This window comes from Microtus oregoni, unplaced genomic scaffold (genome assembly GCF_018167655.1).
Source record: "Microtus oregoni isolate MIOR12 unplaced genomic scaffold, Mior012 000005F_ref0000423, whole genome shotgun sequence".
In the NCBI taxonomy this organism is placed as follows: domain Eukaryota; kingdom Metazoa; phylum Chordata; class Mammalia; order Rodentia; family Cricetidae; genus Microtus; species Microtus oregoni.
The window spans coordinates 22,893,010-22,911,735 of NW_024543064.1; the positions used below are offsets into that span (position 1 = coordinate 22,893,010).

At 56.9% G+C, this 18,726-nt stretch overlaps 1 protein-coding gene across 10 annotated transcripts in view; it reads right to left on the reverse strand.

Moving 5' to 3' along the window:
- Positions 1–1,503: 1,503 nt before the first annotated feature.
- Adgrb2 (adhesion G protein-coupled receptor B2) overlaps positions 1,504–18,726 on the reverse strand; it is a 37,554-nt gene continuing 20,331 nt past the window's right edge. The window contains exons 4-30 of one of the 10 annotated variants that reach the window (XM_041651494.1): positions 18,562–18,726; positions 17,219–17,383; positions 16,405–16,569; positions 16,154–16,321; positions 15,975–16,076; positions 15,733–15,839; positions 14,678–14,872; positions 14,533–14,601; positions 14,347–14,455; positions 13,674–14,007; positions 12,853–12,958; positions 12,636–12,679; positions 12,271–12,397; positions 11,805–11,908; positions 11,607–11,709; positions 10,586–10,736; positions 10,378–10,447; positions 9,961–10,027; positions 9,715–9,800; positions 9,318–9,416; positions 7,163–7,334; positions 6,594–6,689; positions 6,284–6,323; positions 4,983–5,602; positions 2,973–3,008; positions 2,519–2,614; positions 1,504–1,984 (exon numbers count right to left, since the gene is read on the reverse strand). In XM_041651494.1, coding sequence (XP_041507428.1) covers positions 1,799–1,984; positions 2,519–2,614; positions 2,973–3,008; positions 4,983–5,602; positions 6,284–6,323; positions 6,594–6,689; positions 7,163–7,334; positions 9,318–9,416; positions 9,715–9,800; positions 9,961–10,027; positions 10,378–10,447; positions 10,586–10,736; positions 11,607–11,709; positions 11,805–11,908; positions 12,271–12,397; positions 12,636–12,679; positions 12,853–12,958; positions 13,674–14,007; positions 14,347–14,455; positions 14,533–14,601; positions 14,678–14,872; positions 15,733–15,839; positions 15,975–16,076; positions 16,154–16,321; positions 16,405–16,569; positions 17,219–17,383; positions 18,562–18,726 — 3,782 coding nt within the window. In that variant the 3' untranslated portion in view covers positions 1,504–1,798. Of the gene's footprint in view, positions 1,985–2,518; positions 2,618–2,972; positions 3,009–4,982; positions 5,603–6,283; positions 6,324–6,593; positions 6,690–7,162; positions 7,335–9,317; positions 9,417–9,714; positions 9,801–9,960; positions 10,028–10,377; positions 10,448–10,585; positions 10,737–11,606; positions 11,710–11,804; positions 11,909–12,270; positions 12,398–12,635; positions 12,680–12,852; positions 12,959–13,673; positions 14,008–14,346; positions 14,456–14,532; positions 14,602–14,677; positions 14,873–15,732; positions 15,840–15,974; positions 16,077–16,153; positions 16,322–16,404; positions 16,570–17,218; positions 17,384–18,561 lie in introns of all 10 variants that reach the window. The other 9 variants (XM_041651493.1, XM_041651497.1, XM_041651496.1 and 6 more) reach the window with 9 other exon arrangements.

An 18,726-nucleotide genomic window follows, 5' to 3' on the forward strand; every position in this document is an offset into this window, starting at 1 on the left:
GGCCAAGGCAGAGTAATGGCAGGGGGAGGCCTTGTTTGGCCCAGGAGATAAGAAAAGCTGCCTAAGAGAAATGGAGCAAGCAGGGAGGGAATGAGGCGCTCCGAGACTCAGCCCATCACCCACGGCCAGCATCATACACCCACGTCTGTCCTTGTATTCCTGAGTGAGCAAAGTTCCCTGTGCCTAGCGGGCTGTACTAGGTTCTACGTCCTTTCCACCACATCCCAACTAGTCACTCACAAGCTGTGAGAGGCTGGGCTTTTCCCCCCTCCCCACCTCCCTTGGTGGCCAGGGATCAAACCCAGTATCCCTGGTAAGCTGGGGGAGTTGGGGAAAGTTCCAACTCGCTGAGCCTCGATTTCTTCATCTATAAAACAAGGAATTTAAACGCTTGCCTGGAACTCAGTACCCCAGTGAACACTTTGTGTAACTGGGAAGGGGACAGGAAAGGCAGGGTTAGGAGCACAGTCCTGGGAGGACTCTGTTCCCATGCCTCCTCTGACTAGGGCCTGCTTCAGACAAGATTCCAGCGGGATCGAGAAGCCTTTGCTGAAGTCTGCAAAATCAGAAAAGTGGTCCACACCCTCTCCCCCAGCCAGTTTGTGGCCATCAGCTGTGCTAACACACCAGGTGGGCAGTCCTTTCTTCCTGTCTTCCCATCCAAATTCCCACAGCAGCTCCCTCGGTTCCCCCAAGGGCCCCAGGGGGTCCACAGGTGATCATGTTACCAACTGACCAGGGTAGCTAGCCATGCCTGTAGCCCCTGCCACATCTTTAGCTGCTGCCTGCCTGGACGAATCAGAGCATGCACCATGAGACCTTCCATATGCTGGTCCCATGCCCCCTTGTCCTGGTGCCCAGGAACTCAGACACGTGAAGAATACAATCCAGCCATGAGCCTGAGCCGTGCTCTCCACCACCAAGCCAGCCTTGCTTTTTCACCCTCAGCCCCATACCACACCAGAGGCTCCGCCCTATTCTGGTTCCTCACAGCTGCAGCCATGGTCTAGTCCCAAAGAGCTGAGCTCAAATGCTACCTTCACCAGGCCTGGGTGTGAGCACAGGTTCTGTCTTAGACCGTGGTTCCTGAGCACATCGCTTCCAATCTCTTAACTTCATTTTGTAACCACTAAATGTGCAAACTTTCCAGCAAGGATACTTCGAAGAATTGGGGACATGTGTGCAGTATTCCTAACACTCACCCAAGATTCTGTCCCCTGACAGTAACCCAGTGCAGGCAGCCTGGGCTCTGCCCCAGTGAAAGGTACCCATGACTGGGACAATCACTCAGTCACAGGGTGTCCATTCCACATTGCCTAGATCAGGTAAGGGCTGTGTACAAAGGGAGCAAGGGTCAGGGTCAGGGTCAGGCTCAGCATGCAGCTAGCCCCTCTCAGTCAGGTTTGGTCTGACCCCATTAGACAACTAAGGAGCTAGAGGGACAAAGTTGGGGTCCCAGGTCTGGGCTTTGCTTAGGGGCAGCAAACTTGCACAGCAGCCAAATCCACAGAGTGAAGTTTATTCCCAACAAAGTTTCCCTCCCCCCTCCCCAGCCCAGGACAGGGACAGACAGGCTGGGGCAAAGAAGAGGCTCCAGTGGGTGGCTGAGGGACCTCTGAGAACAAAGAGGGGCCCTGGCCCCTCAGGTCCTGCCAGTCTGGCTACCCCCAGCCAGGCTGAGTCCTCTGCACCTCCTGCCCAGCCTCGGGAGGGGGAGGGGCGCTGGCTCCTGGTAGTTCCAAAGTGGAGTGTGAAAATAGATATATATTTCTGTGCAGTGGGCAGTCCGGCGTGGCACTCACACCTCTGTCTGGAAGTCGCCGTCTGGCGGTTCTGTGGGCTCCCACGCTGCTGCCCGGTGCAGGGCCAGCCGTTCTCGGGGCTTCGGGGGCAGTGAGCCTAGTGTCATGGATTTGAAGGTACTCCAGCTCTGATGTCTTCTGTGCTGGGACAGGCTAGGACGTTCCCCAGGGCTCGGCTTCTCCTGTGGAGGGAGCAGGGTGAGCCTGTGGTACCCTGGCATCCACTGTACAGGGCAAACCAAGCATGCCCCAGGAGAGCTGAGGCTGCCCAGAGTCCCTGAATGACCAGGTGTCAGGCAGAGTCAGATGCAATTGCTAGGCCTCTGACCCTCACTGGCTGCTACTGCAGTGGTTGTTCCTGAGGCCATGTCTCCCATCTGTGCACCCTCCTTTTACAATTGTGGGGGACCCTGTTTGCTCTCTGTGGCACCTTCCCACCTCCATGCAACCCTAGAACTGCTGCTTATGGTAGGAAGGCAGGCAGGCCCTTGGTGAGAGGCAAGCTGTGGTTCCCCAGGCAAGTGAGGAGAGCAGGGCAGGAGCCCTCAGAGCCCACCTCACCCCCCAGCCCAGGAGCACTTCAGCAATACCTGTACCACTCTACCCAAAGACACACTCGACTCTCCCTCTCCCAACAGGGACTGTGTGTCAGGGAACCACCTCAGGAATCATGCATTTGGTGCTGTGGGCAGGGGTGGCCACACAGGAGTCCTCACCTTGGCTGAGGACTGGCTACGATAGCGGTCAAAAGTGTGGAACTTCTGGTTGAGCTCGTGGTAGAGTTCCGAGTGCCGTTTCCGGGTGTGCATCACCTTCTAGGGGCCACTTGGTGTCAGAGGAGTGCTCCTCTGGGCAGCACTGTAGACACACTCAGTCCCCTCTGCCCTGGGTCTGCTGCCCCCCCTGGGGCAAGGCTAGTGTGTGTTCGTTTGTTCCTTCCTTCCTTTTCTCCCTCCCTCCTTTCCTTCCTTCCTTCATTCCTTCCCTCCCCTCTCTCCCTCCCTGCCTCCCCCTTTCTGCCCCAGAGTAATGGGTGTGAGCAGGATAGCGGATGAGATCCCAGGGAATCCAGAGGCTTGGTGACCCAGGATTGGGCTCTGCAATGGGGCTTGGGGTACTTTTAGGATGTGACCTTCTGGGGACACACCCCCTGCCAGCACCCGCACTCACCTCAAAGTCCAAGTCTGAATACCGAAGCTTCTTTCGCTATGGAGCAACAAACAAGCCATGAGAGAGGAGCTTTGCCCAAGGACCCGTGGGTCCCAGGACTCTATGGCACGCCCCCCCACCCAGACCCTAGAGTTGAGAGCTGTTATAAGCTAGCCCTTGGGGTCACAGCCCAGCAGCGGAGATCTCAGTGCATATATGTACTGAGATGTGCTATTGGGAGCGCGCGCGCGCGCGCACACACACACACACACACACACACACACACACACAGATGCAAATACAGGTCAGCTGTGAAGAGGCAGGGACACTACTATGTAGGATCATACAGCCTGTGCTTGTTCTGTGCCCTGGATTCTAGCCTCCTCTCCTGCTCCATGCCGCCTCCCTTCTCCTTGGAATCCTGCACTTGCAAAGAGAATGTTGGCCTCCTCTGGCCGAGCCTATCTGCCCCTGCCTTGCTTCTTTTGACTCCTTGCTTCCTCATACTCTTCTGGCCTCACCAAGCCAAGACCACCATCAAGGTCCCAACAAGCTCAGTGACATCCAATGCTACCCAAGGAGACCTCGGAGTCTTAGAATGCTGAGATTGGGAGGACACATGAGAGCCAGGCCAATTGTCACAGGGAGATGGGGAAACTGAGACCCAGGAAGGGAAGGAAGAGGGACTGGCTACTTGGGCCCAGACTCTCGGAGGTGATGCCAAGACCATGATGTAGGTTTCCTAAGACCACCCCTGACTCTGCTCTCTTGATTTCCCTCCTTCCTTCCCAGCTTCTCTGTCTCCACCATCACTAAACCTTGTCCACCCCTAGCCAAAACTCTCTTTCTACAGGTGACAGCTCTGCTCTCCCTACCCACAGTGCTCCAGAGGTGCAGGCTGACCCAACCTGCACCTCCACTGGACCACATTATTCTGGACAGCATCTTTGACCCTTCAAGCTCCTGCCACATTTATTACTACCTCCCACACCAGAAGCCTAGCATGGGCCCCTCTCCAGTGGTCCAACCACGGGCAGGTGCCCACAGAACAAAACCTACCCCAGTGCTAAGCACACTGCCTCCCCACCACTGATGCCATCTTTTCTGTCTTTGTCGTCTTCTCTGTCTTTGTTAACGCCTTCCTGTTTTGTTGCCATCTGTGGCAGGAGCTGGCACCAAATGTTCAAGGAACATTTTAGGCACAAATCTAAACTTGTGACCTCTCTAGCTGCTAACTTAACTGTCTCTGTGCAGAGGACAGAAAGCAACTTTTCCAGGCTAGACACAAGCCGCTAATTGTGTATACGCCGCAGCTCCAACCTCTTTCCTCATCCACATCCCCCTCGTCCCTCCAATTAGAGTTCTAGAATGTCCTAGAGTTCTACTTGGGGTTTCTACTAATCTGCGCGTTCCCGGGGATGATCTGCAGGGGGCAGTCCAGAGGAAACGTCAGAGGTCAAGGGCAGCACCCAGAGCCAATTTCTGCGATAACAGCATCTTCCAGTTTCCCAGCACTTTCTACTTATTCCACACTAAAAGGCTTTGTGTCATCTCATCCTCCAAACAATAACAGAGGTCTCCGTGGTGACCCCACTTTACACACAAGAAGGCCGGAGCTCAGAGAGACTGTGCACTGTGTTCAGCATCCCGCTGTCGGTCAGAAAGTCCAGACCAGACTCATATCCATGTGCCGCAGAGGCCCAGGCTCAGTCTCCTCCTTACCAATTGGGCATCTAAGTCACAGCTGCTTTAATAAAGGGTTCATCCTGACCAGTCACCCCAGAGTGGGTACCAGAGCACTAGTGAGTGAGTTCATGACGCTTCACCTATCTGAGGTATTCAGACACTCCAGAGTGTCCTTGGTGCGGAGCTCTGTGGGCCCCAGTAGAAGGAGGGATGCATTCAGTATGAGCCCAGTGATGCTCTGGGGTATGATGACAGCTGTCCCTTCCTGGCTGTGGTCTATGACTCAGACATGGTCTCAGGTATACAGTAGGTAGACTCCCTCCCCACTCTCCACAGCCCTCTCACCTCAAGGGAGCCCAGCTTCATGGTGGAGCCAGGCACCGTTCGGGGCATGGTCCGGCTGCGTTCCCCTGGCTCAGGTACTGGGCGGGCGCTGGGTGTCGGCGGAGGTGGTTGGAAGGTCATCCCATATGGGTTCTGGAGAGACCCATAGGCAGGGCCCAGCCCTAGACCTGAGTGCTCCACAGACAGGAAGCTGGGGTAGCCTTCAGTGTGGGCCAGTGTCTTGGCAGCCCGCCGAGGGGTCCCTTCAGGCCGGGCCCTTGAGGCCTCCTCACCCCCTGTGCCCCCACCACCAGGCTGCAGGCTCAAAGTCCGCCGGGGCAGCACCATGTAATCGCCCTCAGAGCCTGGCTCGCTCGGCCGTAGCCACGTAAGGTCCAACTGCCTCAGACCACCCTCCCCGCACATGTACACAGGGTTGGTCTCTTGAGGGGGTGGTGGCTCCCCGAGACCTGGTGAGGCTGCCATGGGCACTAGGATGTTCCCAGGCAGTGGCGAGAAGCTGAGACCACCCTCAGGACCCACGAGACAAGACTTGGGCTCCTCATCCTCATCCAGGGACAGGCGGGACAGAGTACCAGTGATGGTAGATGGGTTGCAAGTGTTGACCTCCTTGAACAGAACTGGGGACAGAAGTGGGAAGGAAAGCAAGGCTCTAAGGACGAGACCCTGGGACGCTCTTGCCCGGGTCTGGGTGGGTCCTAAGCTTCAGAGCTTGGGCAGTGAGGGAAACTGAGTTCTCGGGAGGTGGCTGGTACTCGTGTACAAGAGGGACCAGGAAGACAACTGGCTCATAGGCCCAAGGGATGGAGGGAGGAAAGCTAAGGCTGAGTTCCCATGAGTGCCATGGTACATGACCTAACTTCCACTCCACACCCCGAGGCTGTCAAGGCACCTTTGCTCTTCCCTGTTTCCCAGGAAGCATACACCATCTTAGAGAAAGGACTGCAACGAGATGCCGGTAAAAGTCACTCAAGTGATGGGAGAATGTAGCAGCCGACATTCGCCAAGGCCCCTACCGTAAACTTGATGTCCCCTAATTCACGTAGGCCCTAGGCCTTCCACCGGCCCCGAGACAGTCCTGTTCTCTCCTTTGTAAGCATATAGCTGAGGCATAGGGAAGGGAGAATTTTTGCCCAGAGGCAAGTAGTAACTGGCCTTCACAGATGAAAATCTAACCTGCCCCTGCCTAATGTCAAAGCAGGACACTGGTAGCCTGGTCCCCATCAGGGTTGCTATGACAGAGTGTGGGGCTCCTGTCTTAGCCATGCCTAGGGCTTCTGAGCTCCACCTGACAGACTCACCTGTCTGACAAGCCAGGTCCACATCCTTTTCAAAGTCTGACTATAAGTCGAGAGGGAGAGAGCAGGTTGGCAGAGGGGGGAGAGACGCGTCAGAGTGGGAGAGGCTCGGGCCCCTCCCCCACCCGGCTCCTCAATCCTCCTTGGGTGCCACCCAACAGAGCCTCAAACTGTAGGGAGGAAGCTGAATGAGGAAAGGGTTTGTCCGGTGCCACCCTGTAGTCAATGGCAGAGCCCCGGCTCTTCCCCCGTTCCTGTCTCAGGTGGGTGCAGATGGTGAAGCGCTTATGGCAGGAAGGGTCTGCTCCCTCACCAGGATCTGCAGCTGCCCGTTCTTGCATGAGTCAGGGGAGTCTTCACTCTCATCAGCCCGGCACACGCCCATCTGGCACTTCACCACATCCTGGACCTGGAACAGGAAGCACCTGCTGGGCCCGAGGCCTCCATAATACCCCCACCATAGTGGGCAAGGTCTCCCACCCTGGGTACCCAGAGCAGGAGTAGAAGGACAGACAAGCATCGAGCCTGAAGGTGATGCCACCTGGACTAGGATGGCAGAGAGAAGGAGCTAAAGAAGGCCCAGAGCCGGGCAATGGTGGCGCACGCCTTTAATCCCAGCACTCGGGAGGCAGAGGCAGGTGGATCTCTGTGAGTTCGAGACCAGCCTGGACAGGCTCCAAAGCCACAGAGAAACCCTGTCTCGAAAAACCAAAAAAAAAATAAAATAAATAAAAAATAAACAAAGAAGGCCCAGGCCTTCAAAGCTGCCCAAGCTAGAAGTGCCCAGACCAAGGGCCCGAAGCACCCTGGTCACCCTGTGCTACACAGTGGGGAGAAGCCAGAGCCTAGCACGGTCTGGGCAAGCAAGAAAAGCCCAGGCACCTCTCGGCGCAGGAAGCAGTGCACAGCAGTGATGACGAAGCCTTGCGCAGAGTTGAAAACGGCAAAGAGAGCCTGGAAGAGGACGGAGCGGCGGTCTGTCATGGCCAGGACAGCGGACATCCAGGTAAGTGCCAGGAGAGGCAGTACCACACAGGAACTCCAGAGTGAGGCCCTGAGAGGAACAGCAGCAGAAAGTCTGTCAGAGTGACACTCTACAGGGCAGGGTGGCAGGAGCCCGGGCCTCTACTCAGCTTGGGGACTGGCAGGGCCCCAAACTCCAGGATTTTAGGAGTGTTTCCAAGCAGAGAGGAGGCAAGGCACTGAAGGAGAAACAGGACAAAAACAGAACCACAGGGTCAGAGCAGGGGCCACGAGAGGTGGGAGGGACGGATACACACGGTGGGAACAAGCAGGCACCGTACTGGAAAGCAGGAGTGAGGAAGGCAGAGACGAGAGGGGAGCAGGGCAGGCAGAGACAACATGGGGAACTTCGGCCCAGCTTGCACAGAAGCACCTTGGAAGCTTTGGAAAAAAACACAGGTCAGAACTACATCCCCAGAGATCCCAAGACAGTAGGCTGGGGAGAGAAGGAGAGGAAGAACAAAGAAAGATGACCGCCACAGGAAGGAGCATGAGACAGACAGATCCCCGGACAGGAAGAACAGGCAGGAAATGTGGAGAACACCACAGCACAAATCCTTGCAGAGAAGACGGGGTCAAGCCCAGGCAGGCTGAGGCATGGAGGAACCTCTAGCTCCTGGTGGTTGCTCAGAACCCAGGGCAAAAGGATCGTGGCTAGGGTCAGAATCAAGCCTACGCATCCCTGGCCTCCTTGCAGAGACAAAAGGCAGACAGGCCGTGGTCAACGGACTGATCTCCACCCCCAACAACTGCTATAGCCCATGAGGAACAAGGGATGGAAACCCACTCTGACCCAAGCCCAGGATCCCCGGGGGAGAGATAGGCACAGCTCCAGACAGGGCAGGGTGACACCATATGCTGCAGAAACAGGCAGAGGCTGAGGCAGAAAGATGGGCAGGCAGGGGGCCAAGACCTGTCCTGGGAACAGAGGCTCAGGGTTGTTGAGCCAGGCACGGTTGGGGTGGAAGCACCCTGTCTCTGAAGCCCCAGAGGCGGAGTCAAGAGCCAGAGAGGCTGTAATCACAGGACTAAGAGCTGCCATTGATTAACCAGCAATGCTCTGCCAGGCCCTCCACCAAACACTTGACATAGATTATTTCAGACTGTGATCAAAACAACTCCAACAAACAGGCCTGGGGACCAGTGTCCCAACTGACAGATGAGGAGACTGGAGTGTGCCCAGCTGGACAGGGCCAAGGGAGCTGGGACACAAAACCAACTTGGCGGACAGAGTCTGAGGTCTACACTTTGATCTGCTGCTTCAGCAGACTGGGCACAGGGAGGTGGCAGCCGGAAGCAGAGGAAGCTCGCTGCTTCTTGAGCATCACAGAGCTCTGCAATGATGGCACCAGCTGCTTCCACAGGCCCCCTGACTGTCTGACGAAGCTGTGCCCTCTCTGGTTGGGGTGACTCAGGTGGACTTCCAGCCCTGGTAGGAGGGTTGGGCCCGAGGCCTTTCTACTCTCACACAGCTAGGGTTTTTAAGAATCTTAGCTGCTAGGTTGGGGTGCTTCAAGTTAATTGTCTTCCTCCATGACTGGCTCTGATTGTGAGATTCAAGGCCTCTGGAATTCAAGGCAGATTCCATGAGAGACACAGAGTGTTTCCTTTATTCTAACACTCTCAGGCGTCTGATGGTTTATTCTAAGGTTCCACCATTCTAATTTGAAGGTTTTAATAGCTCAAACATTGTAAGGGCCTAAGATTCTTAGGGCCTTCAGGTTGGTGGGGAGAGCAGGAAGTCTGCAGCTGTGCCTGGGTAGAAAATTAAGCCAGAGCAAGGACAGGGACCAGAGGGAAGGGTGAGCCGAGCTCTGCAGCACCTTGAGGAGGGCATCTCTCCCACTGCCCTCAGCCACCTCAGCGCTGAACTCCAGAGAGCACATAGCAGTGTGGGGGGGGACAAACTCTCCAGGGCACTGGGCTCATATCCCCCCCAATCCCCACCGTGGGCACTGCCCTCCCATTCCTTAGCCCTTGCCCGCCCCCACCCCCCCCAGGGGGCACGACTAACATGGCATTCCTGGCCGAGGCTGAGCTGAGCAGGGGGCTGGGGACCGCTCCACACGCTGAGCAGGGGAGGAGCAGGCTGGCCCAGGGGCACCGCTCCGACCTCGGGGGGGCGGCACAGACATGGGAGAAGGGGGAGACACATGGGAAGCCGGGAGATGGGGCAGAATGAGCCCCGAGAAGGGTGGGAGGGGAGGGCAGACGAGAGAGAGAGAGCTGGGTTAGGGTGGGCGAGGGGCTGCGGCTGAGCACTCCGGGTGCCCACCTTGCCTGCACCCTTGATGCCCCAAGGTCGGGGAGCCTGGGTTGGCATCAGCAAGCCCTGAGTCTCCGAGGTGCACTCGGCTCCCCCTCCCTGCACACTTCCCAGAAAGGCTGAGTTGCAGAGACCCTCCCCTTACCCGGCCCTCTGCTTCTTAGATTTGTCTGACACGCCATCTCGAGCCATGAGCTTGTTGAAGACGATGATTCCAATGAGCATGTTCACCTGGGGGCCCCGGGTGGAGCCAAGCAGGGAAGAGAGGATCACCAGGTGCCCTCCAGGCAAGGACACCCCCAGGTGGGAGCTGAAGGTCAGGGAGAAGGCAGAAGGAAACGATGACCCTCTGGGGCCATCTCCCTCCCAGGACGCTGAAAGGGGCACGTACCAGGACAATGACTGCGGCTGGACCCACAAAGGCGTAGAGCAGGCCACCCTCTAGGGAGAGCCAGCAGCTGGAGAAGGGGAGAAAAGAGGCAGTCATGCCCACATCACCAGTAGACACTAAGCCTCCATCCAGTCAAGGAGAAACACAGCCATGTCCTGATGAGTCTGTTTCCTCTTCCCACAAAGAGTCACATCAGACCCCATAGACCCCTAAGTGCAATGGCGCTTAGAAATGACCCCATCCCAGCATCTCCTTTTACAGCTGGGAAACAGGCACAGAGATAAGGACGTTTACCCAAGGATCTGCAGTAAGACCAGGTCAAGACCTCAGCCTGAAAAGACCTAATGCCCAGGTCAATACCCCCAACACCCCCACAGACCCCTCCACCCCCACCCTCACCACAGGAGGCACACGTACTAGCTGGATGTACCGTATCCTTTGGTGCGTGTAAAGCCAACAGATACAGCCACCACCAGGGCAGGAAGACCTGGGGAGTGCAGGGTCACATGTGAAAAGGCTGCAGGTGCTCAGAGGACCCTCCCTGTCATCCTCCAGGCCAGCTGACCCCCATCCCCAGGGAGCCACTCCAGGCCCAACAGCAGAGTCCAGCACTGGCCTTGCTCACCCCAGCCCAGGCAGAGGAAGCGCTTGCGAACCAGGCGGGTGCGCATCCGCCCGATGACAGCCAGATAGGATTGCCAGGCCTCTGTAAGCACCCAGCAAAAGGAGGACAGAAAGAAGAAGTGCAGGAAGGCAGCCGTCATGGTGCATACGCCCTGCAGGGAGAGGTGACAGGAGGGAGTGGCCCTGAGCAGTGGCCAGGGTGGGAGCTGCCAACTTCCCACACTGACTGCTAGGCCTGGGCGCTGCATGGCCAGCCGCCTACCTGAGCCCTCCCCCCATCCCAAGAGCCCTGCCAGGCACCCCCGCCTTCCTGCACCCACACACAGCACGACACAGGCCTGGTGACATGCACACAGCACTAGGCATCCGGGGAGGCGGGCAGGCAGGCCACCCACGCACAGACAGGAGCACTTGCCACGTCATGGCCGAGCAAAACCCCACACCTGGCTGTCTCTGTGCTGGCACTATGCAGAGAAGGCCAAGGAGGGTAGGAGGGACAGTCAGCATGGATCATCCGCAGGCAGATGGCGAAGGAGGACTCAGAGACGGGGGACTAATGCCTCCCGCCCAACACACATGCACACATTCCCTGATGTATACAAACACTCGTTACTGAGGACACACACACACTAACGCCTTCACGTATGCCTGCACATGCCTTCACACACACACTGCCTCCAACATGGGTCTGAGCACATCCATATCCATCCCTCAGGCCATCCATACAAACATCTTCCCTCAGGGCTAGAGAGATGGCTCAGTGATTAAGAGCACTGGCTGCTTTTCTAGAGGACCCGGGTTCAATTTCTAGCACCCACACGGCAGCTCACAACTGTCTGTAACTCCAGTGCCAGGGGATATAACACCTTTGTATAGACATACACGGAGGCAAAATACCAATGCACATGAAATAAAAATGAATAACTCATTAAAAAGAAAACCCACCCTCACTTGCAGGCACTCTCTACCTTCACCCCTCCTTTGAGGCCCCTCCCCACACACCCCCAGGAGCCTGCACCTGCCTTGCTCAGCACCCGGGACTGGCCCACGAGGATCAAGATGTTGGAAGCCAGGATGGACAGGCAGAAATTCAGCAAGATGATGGAGCGTTCTGATTTTATAAACCTGACAGGGCACAGTGGGCAGAGGCAGAGGCATTGGCTGCCTGCCTAACCCTGGATAGCTGGCCACCTCCCATCCCATTCCACATGCTGACTTACCTCCAGAAGGCTGCATAGATGGCAAGCAGTGTGAGCAGTGCCATGCAGGACACTGCACAGCCGATCACCAGGGGAACCGAGGGAGCACCTGCCAGCTCCAGGGACTGTGGGAGATGGGTTATAGGGAGAGGGCAGAGGTAGGGCACCCAGTTCCCCCTCCTGATGTAAGCAGGCATGCTCCTCACGTGCAGAAGGACACATGTGTACAGATGTATATACACTCACCCACACTCTTCCAGACACAAACTGATGCACGCACATACATACATGCACATATATACATACACACATACACACACATACACACATGCTCTCACTCACCCACTGCCATATACCCCTGTGCAGGTGTTGTGACGATGAACATCAGGCCCCTTTCCTTGTGCAATCCCCCAAGTACATCTGTACAGAGCCACATCTGGGGTCACCCGGATGCCTTGACCAGCCCAGGCACCTCTCTCCCACTCACCAGGTCCTTGGGTGGCTGAGCCAGAACAGCAAAGGTGGACAAGTGTTGACACTGGCAGCGGGTGTGGGCTGCCTGGGTCTCCAAGGTCTGGCAGCTCTCAGTGTTCCAGTCCCCTGAGCTGGCATCTCTTGGATGAGGGAGAAGTGGCATGAACCCAGGGCCCATGTCTGTAGCCCCGAACCCATTGCTGACTACTGCCCAGAGAGGTGAAATCCAGGGCAAGGCTACATCCATGAGATGATAGCAGGGAGCCCCAAGATGTGCTCTTGACCCCTCAGACCAAGGATGGCACCACGGTACCCTTTGGCCTTCTAGGTGGGAGACCATTTCTGATGATGAGAGGATCTAGGGTTGCCCCAACTCACGCTCTCGAGTAGTCCCAGCTGGCACAGTGGGGATCAGTGGTGCCCTGGGGAGCAGAAGATGTGTACAGTCTGGGTGAGTAGCACCCCGGCCCTGGCCGTCATCTGTTCTGCCACAGCAGCTCCCACCCAGGCCAGGCCCACCATCAGCACAGACCACTTCCCCGAGACAGGCTTCTGTGGGCAGATCTGTGGGGTCCCCATCTGGTCCCTCACTCACATTGATGATATAGGAGAGCTCCACTGTGATGAGAGGCTCGGCTGGAGGCTGGGTGGGGGGGCGCACAGTCACTGTCATTACCCGGGAGGTGACAGCAAGCGGAGGCCTAGGGGACAAGGACTGAGGTCAGCTCCTGCCAGCAGGTGTTCAGACTTGGAAACTTTAATCTGTCGTGGCTGGGGACTGCCAGGGCCAAGATCCAAGGAAGGGCACAGATCTCAGACTGCAAAGTCCTAGACACCAGCACAGCCTCTGGGAACCGCCTAGGTGTTTTGTTTTTCCGTGGATTTGTGTGTGCGCACCTGTGTGTATGCAGGTGCGTGCACATGGACAACCTCAGGTGTTGTTCCTTATGCACTGTCCACCTTCTCTTTCTAAGACAGGCTCTCTCACTGGCCTACAACTTTTGAAGTGGGCTAGGCTGGCTGGCCTGCAAGCCCCAGGAATCTACCTCTTTCTGCCTTCCCAGCACTGAACATGTCAACATACCAGGCTGTTTTACATAGGTCAGCGATCCTCAACCTGTGGGCTGCAACCCCCAAAGACCACTGGAAAACACAGATCTTTACATTCATAACCGTAGCAAAATTACGGTTACAAAGTAGCACTGAAAATAATTTTATGGTACATGAGGAACTGCATTAAAGGGCTGCAGCATTAGGAAGGGTGAGAACCCTTGCCAGAGGTCCTGGGATCCTCATACTTGCGAGACAAACACTTTAACCTGGGCTCTCTCTCCAGCCCTGGATGTTCCTGAGAAGTGACCACGTCCACAGCCAGGCAAGGGGCCCCTCCTGGAGCACGGCTGCAGGTGGACTCACCTGGGGGGTGGCAGGATGAGGCCGAGGGTGCGGTAGAGCACAGCACCAATCACAAAGTAGGAGGACTCATCTGGGTCAGCTGGGAGAAGGCGCTGGTGGGCATGGCCTGGGCCTGGGGCCACTGTGCCTGGGCCCCGCCCCCTGCCTGGGCTGCCCGCTGTAGCTGCCCCTGCTGTGGCTGGCTTCCCTGGGGCGGATAGGCTGAGCACCTCCTTGGGTAGGAAGAGGCGGTCCTCTGAGTGCCGCACCCAGTCCTTCATGCCCCTGCGGCCCCGCATGGGAAACGTGATGTCACTGGACACTGCTGAGATGGGTTCTCTCTGAATGCTGATCACTGCAATCAGGGGCGGAGGGAGGGTGGGCAGGGCACACCAGAAACAGACGGGGAGGTGGCGGAGGCAGCCAGGGGAAGAGACAGACATGAGGGAGACACACACCAGGGAAACACAAAGAAGTTGGAACCAACACAGAAGTGAGACACATGAACGTCAGGACGATGGAGCACAGGAGGGGAGGAAGACAGAAAGAGTAGCATGGGGTTAAGTGGAGGGAAAACAAGACTCGTAAACAAAAGAGCAAAGCAGAAGCACCCCTTAACACTACCCCTCACCCAGGGAGATACGGTCCTGTGGAATCTAGCATCCCCCTCCTCCCCCCGCCTGCATCCTTGTACCCAGATTGTCTGTGACAATCAGAGAACTCTGGAAGGCCTTGAGAGCATCGCCCACGAGGTGAATGAAGTCTTCAACAACACGCAGCAAGTGCACAGAGCCAGGAGACACCTGGGAACAGAGAGAATGTGCGGGTCTGAGGCAGGGGTGGGTCACGTGGAGAGAAGGTGGGAGGCTGAGGCCCTCACCTGCTGAGCATCATCCCACTTGTCCTTGTTCTCAGAATCCACCATGAAGCTCACCACCTGGAAGAAACGCTGGGGAGAGAGGGACAGGTCAGGAGGTGTGGGCCACCTTGCTGCCCCAGCAGACCCTGCCACCGTGGAGTAGTACCTGCACATCATCGGCGGAAGGGACGTAGGTGGCCCTCTTGAAGGTGTCAGTTACATTCCTTAGAATGTCCACAGAGAAGAGCAGGTCCCCGCTGTAGTAGGTGCGCCGTGCCAGCAGTTCCTGCAGGCTTCTTACCACCTGTGACATGCCCTCACCTGCCAGCATGCGCTGGCCCTTCGCCAGGTGTTCCCGAAGCTGCAGGTGACATGTGTGTATGCCCCTGTCATTGAAGTATCAGAGCCTGGGACCAGCCTTTGGTCCGTCCTCCTCCCATCTACCCACTAGGTGCATCCAGGAAGAGAGGGGGCATACAGAATCAGAGAGGCTCCCAAGAGACACAGTCCAAGAAGGAGTCAGTGGTGATTTAGGAGGAACTCAGATGTGCAAATGCAGAATAAGCTTTTGGGGGGCTGGGCAGCTCCCTGTCCCTAAGGAGCCTTGAACATTCTGAATGAAGCACCTCACACACGGGCTCTCTCAAACACAAGCTCTCAGTGCAAACATCATCATTACACAGTTAGGTGAGAAACGTGTACACACACAGGCCACATTTGCTGAGACCATCCTTACCCCTTGCAAGCCCTGGCCTGGGAACTTCAACTTTGTCCCTGCCTTCAAAGAGCTCCCAGTGTAACAGAGCACACTTAAATGCATTATTTGTGTTTTGGTTTCTTGAGATAGAGTCTCTCTAAGTAATCCTGAGAGTCCTGAAGCTTTCTATGTAGACCAGGTTGGTCTCAACTCAGAAATCCTCCTGCCTCTGCCTCTCCAGTGTGGGGTAAAGGCACGTGATACCATTCCCAGCTCCAATGCATTCTTAACTCTCCATGTCTAAGAAGCACAGGATGGAAAATTGTGGGTAAAGAACCCAGAGGTATGTTCCAGGGAAAGAGAGAGATACCTAAGAAGCCCTGACATTTAAGTAGGAGTTTGCCAGAAGAGAAATACAGCATATACCAAGGTATGGGGGAATGAATGAGCCTTAAGCTCCTGCCACCCCCTACCAGGGTTTGGGACATATCATACGGTTCCCCAACCCAACGAGGCACACTCACTGACAGGTACAGGTAGCGGTATTCATGGGAGATGCAACGAGCAAAGCTGGGCAGTCCCCAGTAGGCCACACCCTGTGCACTGAGGAGACAGCGGCGGCTAGCAGAGCCTGCAGAGGGATGAGACAGGGATGGGCATTAAGGTTGAGGCCTTACCTCCCTGTACATCTTGGGATGCAGGATGCCCAGAGGTGGGCAGCTGGGAGGTGGGGCAAGGGTCTGCAGGGACAGCTGCCTGCCCTCACCCGAGGCATTGGGAGGACACTTGTTGTAAATGATCTCGCCAGCTGCTGCCTTCTTCCACGTCATCAGCATCACATACTCATCCCGGCACATCTCATGGAAGGCTGTGGGGACAGGGGCAGGGGACGGGGCTCAGCTGGGCTCACACTCACGGCCCCAGTCCCAGGGTTACAAACAGTACCTGGACACCTCTTCTCACTGCAGGGCTTCACCTCCTCGCCTGTGCCCTCACAAGGGTAGCCCTGCGTGCCCGAAGCCTGGCACATGCGGAAGCGGCGCTGCCAGCCCGTGTCACACGTCTTGGAGCACAGGCTCCATGCGTTCCACGGCCCCCACTTGCCATCCGTGGCTATGAGAAAAGGGAAGTCTGAGAGACCACAGGTGCCTCCAAGGCCAGGGCGACCACTTGCTACCCTCACACCAAGCACTCACCCGGGCATTCGAGATTGCTGCACTCACGAGTGTCGGTGAGGGCACCTGTGCATGTGGCCCAGGCTGGGCCAGCCACACTGCACTTCCGGCTGCGCTGCTGGGTTCCGTTGGCACAAGATGAAGAGCATGGGCCCCAGGGACCCCATTCTAGCCACTGGCCTTCCACTGCATGGGGAGACACAAGCAGGGGTGGCCGTTGAGCAGAACGTGGGAGGGCTAGTCGGGGCAGAGTTCCACAGGGAGATGGCAGTGTGTGATGGCCACTCAGACCTGGGCCAAGCCAGATCATCTGAACTGGGCATATGCAAGGGTCTGGAGTGAGTGGGTGGTGACTGGGCCTCTTTCTGCCTGCCTGTCACCGGCTCCAGGAATACAGGACACCCTTCCACGCAGCACCAAGGGCTAGCCCCAGAGGTGAGTTCGTATGTGTGTGAGAGGATGTGGGTTGTAATGGCACCTTTTGAACTTAGCCTTAGCCTACACATAAGCCCAGCCTTGCGTCCATGGTGCCGTGGACACCAAAGTGCTAGTTACAGCAAGGGCAGCTGACGGCATGGAGGAATGGGCGCTGGAAAGCAGGCCCCCTGTGATGGGGTCACAGTGTGCCAACCCCAAGTAAGGGTTGGGTTTCACCACCCATTAGTTACTAACAGGTATGCTTCTCCAGTCTTCCCATGCATGGTAAAAGTTATGGGAACCCCACCTTCCCCCACCCCCAGGGACAGGGCACTGGACCTGACTGCCTCCCCTAGGTCTCCCGATCCCCCCACCCGGCTGGGCAGCGCCTGCCTAGAAGCCCCTTGGCGCTACTGACCCGGGCAGGCAGCCATACTGCAGAGTTTAGTCTGCAGCTCGGGACCCTCGCAGGCCTTGCCGCCGTGCTGGGGGGGCACGCAGGTCCGCATCCGGCTCCGGGACCCCCGCCCGCAGCTGCGGGAGCACAGGCTCCAGGACCCCCACTCCTCCCACACGCCGTGCACTGCAAGGAAGCACGTGGCCGGTGGCTGGGCGGCACCTTGGCTCCGCCCACAGCCAGCGCCTGCCCATCCGCCCACCAATCAGGAGTTCCGCAATTCTCCGACCATTCCTCATTGGCTCCATCCTGGGTTAAGATGCCAGGGAATGATGGCTTAGGGTCCCAGGATAACCACCCTTTATGGGGATGCGGTCCCAAATCATACAGGACAGATTCTGTGGACACCCGGATAGGGTGAGCAGGACCAGCCTGAGGAGCCAATGTTCCTCTCCTGGGGGCACAGGAAAACCCAGGAAAGGATCCAAGATCCATCCTTCTCTTCCCTTCCCACCCCCAGACCCAGAGCCTGAATCCAACAGGGCAGGCCTGGGGCAACAGAAGTGCCCCCTCCCAGCCCCAACCGCATAGACACACAGACAGACACAGACCTCTACATAGACAACTGACGACACAAAGAGCTCACAAACGGGAACACAGCTTTGTCCCGGCGCTCCACAAGCCCCTGCCACACCCCGAGAGCCTTTCTCGGTAAGTCCTATTCTAAATCCACTGCCAGCACTTCATCCCAGGGAAGCAACGAACAGAACTGGTGAACACTGCCCTGTCTATCACCAGCTAACCACAACAGACACATGCGCTTCCTCCGTACCTGCCTGAAGTACCTGCGTGTTCAACTGATTTAAGCCTAACGGGTCTATCAGAGGTAACCAAGGGAAGGGCAACCCAGAGCAAAGTGGGGACCATCAGGGAGGGCTTCATTTTAAAAACAGAGTGGCATATATCTTAGATCTAAGGGTGGGCCGATGCTTTAGCCAAGATGGGGGGGGGGGGACAGGCAAAGAATAAGCAAATGCCAAAAGCTGGGATGCTACGAGAGGTGCTGGTGAGGTCGGGACTAAGGAGGAGCGATGTGCAAAGAACAGCCTTGACTACAAGATGGAGGCATCAGGGAAGTGACGTGCCAAAAGCTGACCCCGGACGTGTGTCCTGATACTTCCATAACCTCAAGTGCTTCATGCCAGGTTGGCAGTGCCTGGGTAAGGCATGGTGTGGGGGACAGGCAAGTTTGTTGAAGGCAAGGGAGGGGCAACCAAACAGTTGGGGAAGCTGTCAGTTTGATGCCCTGTCAACAGACAGGACCTGACTCTGCTGGCAGATGGAGCAGGGAGGAGGACGCCTACCTGGGCAGGTGGCTGAATTGTTGCAAGGCCGGGTCTCCCGAAGGGGCCCGCTGCACAGGGTCCCATAGGGGGAGGACACGCAGGAGCGGGTCCGCACCTGCAGACCCTGACCACACGTCAGGGAACACACGCTCCACGGGGACCACTCCTCAGCTGCCGGGTCGC